The following is a 10,034-nucleotide window of genomic DNA, read 5'->3' on the forward strand; positions in this document are numbered from 1 at the left end:
ATGCTGCTCAAGGGTGATCAGTTGGGTTTTCCCTATGTAATAATAGTGATAACAGTAAGGTCTAGACCTTATTTTGTAAAGTGTCCTGAGATGACTTTTGTTGTGATTTGGTGCTATATAAATAAAATTATGATTCGATTTAGTTTAACACATCTTAATCTATGAATGATATATAGAAATACAAGTATACACTGTGGTGGTAAAACAGATGACAAAGCTGCAGCAACCTAATGTTAAGGATATTTAATGCATTTCTATTTAGGACAAATTTACCAGAAGTTAACATTCAAGAAATGATTAGTTTCATGATGCATGTTTCCAACAAAGAAATACTACCATTTTTTAAGGAAATAAGGGGCTTTGAATACAGGCCATTGATATTATAGATGGCTAAAGTGGAATGACAGCCAGCAACTGTCTAGTTTTAAAAGTGATTATTGCAGTAAATCCAACTACTGTAAATCCTATTACTGCTACAACTTCACCAGAAGATTACATTTTAGTTACTGCAGCTTAATTTACAGTTTATTGAATGTTTGTTCTCATAAAAGCTAAAAATTAATCTGCTTGATATTTTGAGGGCGTTTGATCACTTTATCAATGAAGGAAACACAAAGAAGGAGACACAAAGTTAATGATGTGTAATGGTGGCAATATAGAAGCATAGGGAGAGAGGAGAGGTGTCAGGTTTGCCCAGCTCCACTTTCCTCTCTTCTTTTACCTCACACTAGCCTAGCCCTTGCACTGATTACACTATTCAACACACCTGCCCCGCTACCCTGATTACTCACCAGCTGCACCTCATTAGTCTCCTCCATACTTATACACTGTTCACCAGTCACTCCCCTGCCAGTTCTTTCTCTGTCTTCAGGCCAGTGGTTGTTATGTTGTTTTGTCGAGTTTATGCTAAGATTGTCTTTGTTCTCTCTAGTCCTTGTTAGCACCCTAGTCGTTATCCTGCCGTCTCTAGTGTCTAGTTCCTCTTCGGACCTCTCCTCTGGACCCCCTGGATTTAATCTACACCACCAGCCACCGCCTCACAGGTCGATGCACAGTCTCCCTTACCTAGTTTATCCCTGCTCTTCTGTCTACAGCCATCATCACCTCCACCTCGACCAGCCCAGGAGTGACCTCTACGTCCGCAGCCCGGTACATCATCATCCACCATACCACTGACTGTTTTTCTGCTGCTGCTGATCGACACCAGCTTTATCAAAAAGGAAAGTCTTAAGTCTAATCTTAAAGGTAGAGAGGGTGTCTGCCTCCCGAACTGAGACTGGGAGTTGGTTCCATAGGAGCGGCGCTTGATAGCTAAAGGCTCTGCCTCCCATTCTACTTCTGTGGACTCTAGGAACCACAAGTAAACCTGCACTCTGAGAGCGAAGTGCTTTGTTGGGATGATAAGGCTCTACAAGGTCTTTAAGATACAATGGAGCCTTGTCATTAAGGGCTTGTCATTAATAGAAGGATTTTAAAGGACATTTGCTGGTCAAAAATGACTCCAAGGTTCCTCACAGTAGTACTGGAGGTGAGAACTGTCATCTAAAGTAACTATATGGTTAGACAGCAGATTTCTAAGGTTTTCAGGCCCGAGCACAATGACTTCAGTTTTGTCAGAGTTTAGAAGTAAAAAGTTACAGGTTGTAATGTTTGAGTTAGATGTGTTTCACTATTGCATTGATGACTGTTATAACTGCTTAGTATCTTCTGTTTGTCTGTTAAAAGAATGTGTCTGCAGGAGGTCTGTGCTTCAAAGTTAACCAAATGTGTGGTATTTACTGTTCATTTATTAGGGCTTGTGTACGCAGGATGTCAAATCATCAAGAAAGTGATTAACTAGTGACCCCAATATTCTTTTTTTATTTCAGCTCATTTGGGATTTTCCTTTCATTTGTCATCTATATGTAACAGTTGCCTGAATGGGTAATGACACAACTACAATGTTAAAGGAACCATCATTTAAAAAAAAAAAAAAGCCCATGTCTTACAGTCATGGCCAAAAATATTGGCACCCCTGCATTTCAAACCTGAAACTCAGTGATAGTTCCAGGAAGTGACTGATTTCAGTTAAAGGTGTGCTACCAAATATTAAGTTGAGGGTGTCAATAATTCTGTCCAGTCCATTTTTTGGAGATCTGTGTGGAATGCGTCAGATTTTGCTTTTTAGCTATCTGCTTTTTTGTGTTGTTCCAATGCAAAAAACAAACAAAAGAAACTCCAACAAAAATATGAATACCAAAGAATATGTGATTGCAACAATTTGCTGGGAAAAGTGGTGCATTATCTGACAGAAATGCAGGGGTGTCAATGGCCATGACTGTACATACCATGATCACATTATACAGTATGTCTCATCATGATCATCATCAAACACAGGGAAGGTACACCAAAATAGTCAGATTGGGAGTATAAATAAACAGATCAGAGTCAAACCCTGCTGCAAGTCATCAGCATTTAGTTTAGATAAGGGTTAAGTTACTTGCAAGACCACATTACTTTGGAAATGTTGCACTTACTTGGGCTAAGGGAGGGGTTCTAATAAATGCTGGAGCTGAAATGTGCATTGTGTTTGACACTTGAACACACTCAAAAGTTAGCTGTGGAAAAGCTAACACTCCGTGTTTTTTCTTTGTTTTTGTTTTTTTTACTTTTACTATAAATGTTATTGTCTGCTATGCAGTCTTATCTCTGACGTCAACCTCTGTAGGTGTGTCTGACTTGCCTTCCAGGATATTCTGGATTTGGTTGAGCACTGTTTCATGAAACACTATATCAAAGTGGGGGAGTCCTCTGTACTCTGTTACATGGACAGGCTTCTCCTGTTGCCCCACCCAATGTTTGCAAAGACTCATTCTATAGCTGTTCAGTGTGTTGTCCCCGTCGGCGTACACAAAGTCCACTGGGTCCGTGTTGGGAAACCCTTCGTCGTAAATGTATGTTACAACAGTTGGAAGCCCCACGCCATACATGCACCACACCTCAACACCAGGTGGGTGGAGATCACTAGTGAGGTTCTTGGTGTCCTCCCACATGTACCTGGAACCAACAAGAAGACAAGGGGTTTACCATAGCCCTCTCTTATCATGATGGACAGATTAAATGGAAAGTGATCAAAATCAGTGCAGAGATACTGTGCTTTTTATCCCACAAATGCTTCTTTCCTGTCAAAACTTAGCTGTCATATTACCCACAATGCAACTCAACTTAATTCACTGAGCTGTAAAGATTTTAATGTATTATGCTAGTAGTCGCTAAGGGGGTCCCCGATGGACTAGTGGCTAGGATTCAGCGCTCTCGCCACTGCAGCCTAGGTTCAATTCAGGGTTGTGTCAGCAAGGGCATCTGGTGTAAAACATGCTAAATTTCAACATGCGATTCACTGTGGCGACCCTTAATAGGAACAGCCGAAAGTGACAGACAGACAGATGCTATTAGTGGCTAAAGTAGCCTCAAGCAGAGATGAGGAGCAAGACATCTAATAAGATCAGTTGTCTCCAGATTTTTTTTTTCCATTTTCAAACTTTCAGTATTCAGCTCCAGCCGACAACTGACTCGTGGCAGTTGAGGTAATTTATCAGACTTCATGTATACGTCTCTGGAGACAAAAAGCTTTATGCAACTTTTTTCACATATGTAGTAGTACTCCCCAAGACCTGCAAACAGACTGTGTAAAATTTTTTCAGTGCACTTTAACGTATACAGCTACACCTTACATGTTATAGGAATAGTTCGGATTTTTCAAGTTGTTAAAACAATACTGATGCATTCCTATGTACGTGAGAATAGATCTTGGTTGTTGTCACTTCTCCTACTCTCCACACTAACCATGAATGTTTCCACCGGGAACCTGACTACGCTGCAAAAAATGAGGGACAAACTTCACAACTCTCATTCTCTAAAAACATGTGCTCCAAAGTTTGCCTATGGCTCAAATGCAGCTTCAGTTGTCCCACTAAGCTAATTCATTTCAGTATATTTCTAATTTACAATCAGTTTAAAACCTCTTATTTCCCTGGGCAGTACTTTGTTGGGCTGCGGTAGAGGGACATGTTATAGTAGCAGTGTGTTAGTTTTAGCTGGTGTTTACTACTGCAGCTGTGTACCTTGCAAATTTGACAGCTGGAGGATTTTGGTGGTTTGCAGGACACCAGTAAAACCTGCTCCTGCATTTCTCTTGATTATTTCTGCCCCATTTGCATCTCAAGTGAAGAACCTGATTCATGTCTTTACTCATCTGGTGTGTTTTGAAAGAAACAAGCAATGGGCCAAAGCATCCACAGGTTTCACCTGAGAGATCCTGAAATGGGCAAAATGGACATAAAGACATCATTTGCGAACCTGAGAGAGTTATGTGTATGTGGAGCCCATTTCCACAGCAGGAGAGGTGAGAGAAACTGTGAGTTGTGCCATCACTAGTCAAGTTAACAGCTGACGAGGAGGTAAGTGCAAATAAACGCATAAGGTGTCGTTATTTATCCATCAACCAAACAAGAGCTACCTGTGTTTAGGATAATGTCTGTAACAATGTGACACTGACTCAGCATTATAAAAACAAATGTTAGTGTATGCTATTGTATCTCACATAGCCATATAATATAACCAAGAGATTGCAATATTGATTATGCATTTATGTGAGTAAAAAGCTGGTTGCGGGTAACAGAACATAGACACTACTACTATAACATATCCCTCCGCCACAGCTCATCAAGATACTGTCCAGGGAAATAATAGGGAAATTTGTCTTAGACTAACTTTGAAAGATACCGACTCAAATTAGCATGGTGGAACAACTGAAGCGCAATTTGAGCTTCAGACAAACTTTAGAGTGCATGTCTTTACAAACCCAGAGTAGTTTATTTTGTCCCTCATTTTTGCAGCGTAGAGGTATAATTGGCCAGCTGGTGCACTTAGTGGAACATTTACTCTAGAGCCAGATATTTCTTCACCACCTGGCAGAGACCAAAAATGAAGGTACAAGACAAGTTCAAACTCACATGTCTCTTAAAGGGGATGTGAGGTTACACACTGTTTGGATAGTTGCATGTTATGCCTAAAACACACCCCTGCTTTAATGAGGAGATCAAGTGCAGCCTTTTTGCTACTTGCATGGCTGCTTGAACCATTTTTCCTTGTCAAATTACCAAAATGAACATGGACACACCCAAGCACCACTTGCGCCAATACATCTTGATCAGATGCTGTGGATCCTCAAAATAGGGCCTTAAATCTTCCAAACCTTGTGAGTCGAATAGATTCAGGAATATTACATATAAACACTAGGTAAGGGCATAGCTTTTGTGTAATAACATTAAAGCTGTTAATTACCAGCCGTCGTCAAAACTGATATCTCTGAAGAAACGCTGATAGTCCTGGGTGGTGTAGTTGAAGGTTGGTGTGGAGATGAACACGTGATCCTTTGGCCAGGCTTCTTCAAATGGCAGCATCCACGGATTAGTTGTCATCATCCTCTGCTCCTCACGGATCTTGATGTTGGAAACCATTGCAATGCCATAATTCTGACCTACCATTAGTGGTGTGTCAAAAAGAAAAAAAATTGGGGGAGTTCACAGCTACAGGTGTGAATATAGCAAGAATCTGTAGTTTTGCAGCATTAAATTGATCAAACATGAAACACTCAGTCAAAGCAGGTGGTTGTTTTAATGTTCTACAGTTTAAGTTTTTGATCCCAATTAGTATCAAATATAACACAATATGAGGGTTTATGAGTACTTTTTGTTGTATTGACAGGTCCAGGTGCATTGCCAGTAAGTCATCTCTTCTATTGTACTGGATGCTAGTCCAAGTTCTTTGCATTACCTGACGCCATGACATTAAGTGCTTTAACAGCACCTCCCCATGGGGCTCCTAGGGAAATGAAGCCCCTGATATGCTTGTCCTTCCAGGCCTGAGGCTGATGGTTGAGGAAGTAGAGGACATAGTGGCAGCCCATGCTGTGTCCCAGCAGGTAAACGGGATGCTGGTACTGCTCGTACATCTCCTCAACCAGGTCCTGCAGCTTCGTGAAATACTCCGCATTCTCATCTGCAGGAGAAGAGATGTCACAAGGCAAACAGCAGCAGACCAAAAACAACACCTCAGTGCCTGAATGTTAGTCTGGTATTCACTCTCTTTTTAGCTCTGATATGGTCTCCATCACCTTCTGAGATAAAATGTTGTCTTTAGCTGATAGGTACTTGACTTTCTTTACTAGCTACTCACTTTGTCCTGGACCTACAGAGATGTATGAGCTGACTCTTCATTTCCCACCTGGGTTTTAATATCTGTCAGCTCATTGTTTAGATTTTACAGCCCACAACTTTACTGTTTTTGTTTCACTGTTCTCATCAGCCTCCAGTTGCAACTGGCAGCTCATGAACCCACTACCTCAGAATTTGAGATTAGTTTTAACATAGTGTTTTCTTTGCCTTCAAAATTTTTTCCTCTCTGTTTTTTTTAACTTAATACTGTTGTTTTTTCTCATCAAAACTAGTGAAACTGTTAAGTATGTTATGGTAATGTGCCAGATATACTGTACGGAGCTGTTTAGTTACATTGTGTGTATGAGGATGCATGTGTATTTATATTACTTACTCGGAGCTAATCTCCAATCATATGGTGCTCCTCGGACTGTCTCATCTCGGGTATAGCCCACACTGACCAAATGTTGCACCATAGTGTGAAAATAACCTGCAAAAACAACAGTGGATTGTGTCTATAGCAATGGATGGATATTAAATTAAGATATCTAGTGTAGGAACTAAGCCTAGAGCTATCCAATGTGTTTGTTTGAATTAAACCTTTTCTGTTATTCAACAGCACTGCAGGGAAGAATGGCAGGATCTGTAAATCCTGAACCCCAAATCAGCCAGTACATTAGTAGTTCTCTCACCAGCCAGTTTGTTATAGTCAAGAAATTCAATGGCATAGGTCTGCCCGAATCCTGGCACCCGCACCTGCACCCCTGGAGAGTTGGATGACCGCCGAGTTGTCCTGTTGTAAACAAGTCTGGGACACACACATAAGACATCTGCATTCAAGTCTGTCTGCTTGAGCAAAATGTTCTCTAATGTGACTCTAATAGTAGCTGTAAAAAAGTTAATTTTGAAGTAAAAGGTTCTCATGATACTGCTTGAAACCAAGGGCATAGTTTTGCTTATGAATGGTAGGGACATGTCCCTACCGATATTTGAGCAAACCCATGTAAAGCAGCTGTGAGACGAGTATGCTGGGACCATCTACAAAGTGCATCACTGAAAAGAGATTGGCCTGCTACAAAACTATTCAATGACTTTACTCTTACCCAGTGCAGTGTTACCAAAACTACTTCTCACATTAATGGCCGTGTACTGCTTATACTACAACACTTAGTTTAGAAAAAAAAAATGCTTTTGTATAATTTTGGTGAATTTTTATTTTATCAGTCACTTCACTGTTAGACAGTAGCGTGACCAAAATCACTCATCATTATGGACAAGCTACAAGCCCTGTGAACTTGAATTATTTTGTATGTCCAAAGCAGCATCAGGCAAGAGAAGCAGAGCAGGGGCATCTTCAGTAGGTTCAAAAGTGAAATGCAGACTGCAAGTCTGAGGCTGCAAGTCAAGGTTAGCCAGCGTTACCTAATGTTATCAATCCAGCAGTCTACACCAACAGGCATCAACATGTTGAGGTCGATCCACAGGGGGAACCAGTGTTCACTTTTCTTGTAGCACAGCCAGTGGACCAGTGTTGGCTTGTCTATCTTAGCTTCCAGGCGGTTCCCCATGCTCCCTGGTACTGGACACACAAATGCACACATACCCAATAGTGTTTCACATTACAATGCAAGCACAGAAAGGTTAAGTACACTGTAGGTCACTGGATTCTAACCCACAGGTCCCAACCCTTCACACAATAACATTTTTGTATTCATCTTTTACTTTTTCTGTGAAGCTTGATGGTATGAGTGTTCCAAGTCAGACTAATCAAACTCTCTTAACTGCACAAAATCACTTGTTGCAGCCTGAAGAGCATATTTGGTGATGTTAGGTATTTTTAGTCAGATAGATATTGGTCAGATACTTGTTGTATTAGGAATGTTTAGAGTAGACAGGATGTCTAGTTAGGCAGTCTCATGAATGCTGCAGGATAACTAGATAGAAAAGTTTGACTGTCAGCAGACAGGATGTTTAATATTATTATTATGACGTGTATAACTGTAGCCATAGCCATAACATTTTCTTATGTTTAATGTCATGACATGTCACTAGAGGTCGTGTCAGAATGTTTTTAGCTACACACCACAATCAACAGACACACACACATTGATTTTCTTCATGTTTTGACTATTGCCATGGTCAGCTGCAAAGCTGGCACCGGGACACGTCACGGTTTGGCGTTCCTGTTAGTATGGGGCTAGCCCAACCTAAGTGATAAATGTATAGGCCTGTTGGGTTCAGGGGTCTTTCATCTTTCAGCTGCCTGCGTGCATGTTGGAGGTGCAAGATACCTGAGCGTGTAATGTTAATTTTTACCTGTGTTCATTAAATAAATCAGCACTGTTTTGAAGTTACTTGGACTGCCTTGTCTCTCAGAGTTAGCATGGTTAAAAGAATTGGAATGCTACAACTGGTGCCGTGACGACGTGAGCCTGCTAAACTCTCCAGACGACCGGTCCATAGTCCCGGACCAGCAGACGGTGCCGGAATCCCGTGCCAGGCTGAGCTGAGAATCCGACATTCTGTCCTATTTTGGCTGAGATTCTCCAGACAAGAGAGTGACTCGCTGGTTCTCTGTTGAGCTGTGTTGCCGTGTCCCACATCAACTAGGTTGACCAGAAACAACGAGGTAAGACAGGAACCTTTGTTTATACATAAACTCCTGCACATTGAACTTATGCCAAATTAAAGTTGATGTGTGGAACTGCCCACTCTCGACATTTTAAATTGATTCAAAACAGTAAGGATAATAAAACATTTTTTTGTGTGTGTTTGAATGATGTGCTGTAACAGTTGACAAAGCACATAGTCTCATTTGAGGGGAAGTAAATGAGTGTCGTTGCTCACAGAATTTGATATCAATAAGGGACGTAAAATTCACGTTTTATAAGTGGATTTCTGCTACGTAGTAGCAGTTGTCTCCTCATTTTTCCCATTTCCTTTTTATTTTCCCTCCGGCTGGAGCAGAAGCAGAGACTCATCTCAACCAAAAACAGATGCTCTCTGATACATTACACACATGTGATAACAGGCACAGGGAAAGTCTTGCTGTTCTCATGAAATGTGGGGTGGTTATCTGCACAACAGGCCATTAAAACATTTTTTCACAAGCGTATCACAGCTGGACAATAGGTCTGGAGGTGAGAATTCGTTGTGAAGTTAACTGTACAACAAGCTGATTAAAAAGTAGATACGCAGACGTATCACGGCTGAACATTTAGGTTCGGCTGTGAAACTTCGTTGTGGATTTGACTGCCTTGTACAGCAGTGTATGGTGTCCGGGTGGAAACAGGCTTAGTGGGGAAATTCCATATCAGCTTATGGTGGCTGCTGTCCCGTTGAGATAAAACGGTGTTAATCAGCTGGGAATTAACCCCAAGGACCTGCGCGCATCAGCAATTAGGCTGATGTAGAAGCTTCGCAGAGGTCAGCTGGTTTTCACTGGACCGACAGTCTCTCATAACGGACAAGCGTCACGTGTGGCATATAATTTTTTCATTATGGCTGACTGTGATATTATTCAGGTTTGGAAGAAATACCCATCTGGCACACTAGGTGCTATTTTGTACCAGCTGTTCAACAAAACAAATGGCTTACCACACAGAGTTTAAACGAATATGGTAGTGAAACTAAGAGATTTTTGGCATGATGTGAAAAAATGATGGAAAAGGGAATGTTCAATGCCTATGACGAAGCTCCCCCATAACTAGGAACTGTAAGATTATTTATCAAACAAGCAGCCCATGCAGCGAACACAGCACGGTGGCACAATGATACAGCGCCTTTGCTACAAAAACACAAAACAGAAGCTAAAGTTAAACACTGTGAGACATTTCT

General features: G+C 41.2%; 1 protein-coding gene across 3 annotated transcripts in view; it reads right to left on the reverse strand.

Moving 5' to 3' along the window:
- Positions 1 to 2,282: 2,282 nt before the first annotated feature.
- lcat (lecithin-cholesterol acyltransferase) overlaps positions 2,283 to 10,034 on the reverse strand; it is a 33,778-nt gene continuing 26,026 nt past the window's right edge. For all 3 annotated transcript variants that reach the window (XM_020604449.1, XM_020604448.1, XM_020604447.1), the window contains 6 exons: positions 7,620 to 7,776; positions 6,890 to 7,005; positions 6,592 to 6,687; positions 5,818 to 6,042; positions 5,326 to 5,521; positions 2,283 to 3,036 (listed from right to left, as the gene is read on the reverse strand). In XM_020604449.1, coding sequence (XP_020460105.1) covers positions 2,673 to 3,036; positions 5,326 to 5,521; positions 5,818 to 6,042; positions 6,592 to 6,687; positions 6,890 to 7,005; positions 7,620 to 7,765 — 1,143 coding nt within the window. In that variant the 5' untranslated portion in view covers positions 7,766 to 7,776 and the 3' untranslated portion in view covers positions 2,283 to 2,672. The remainder of the gene's footprint in view (positions 3,037 to 5,325; positions 5,522 to 5,817; positions 6,043 to 6,591; positions 6,688 to 6,889; positions 7,006 to 7,619; positions 7,777 to 10,034) is intronic.

This window comes from Monopterus albus, unplaced genomic scaffold (assembly GCF_001952655.1).
Source record: "Monopterus albus unplaced genomic scaffold, M_albus_1.0 scaffold65.1, whole genome shotgun sequence".
Classification (NCBI taxonomy): Eukaryota; Metazoa; Chordata; class Actinopteri; order Synbranchiformes; family Synbranchidae; genus Monopterus; species Monopterus albus.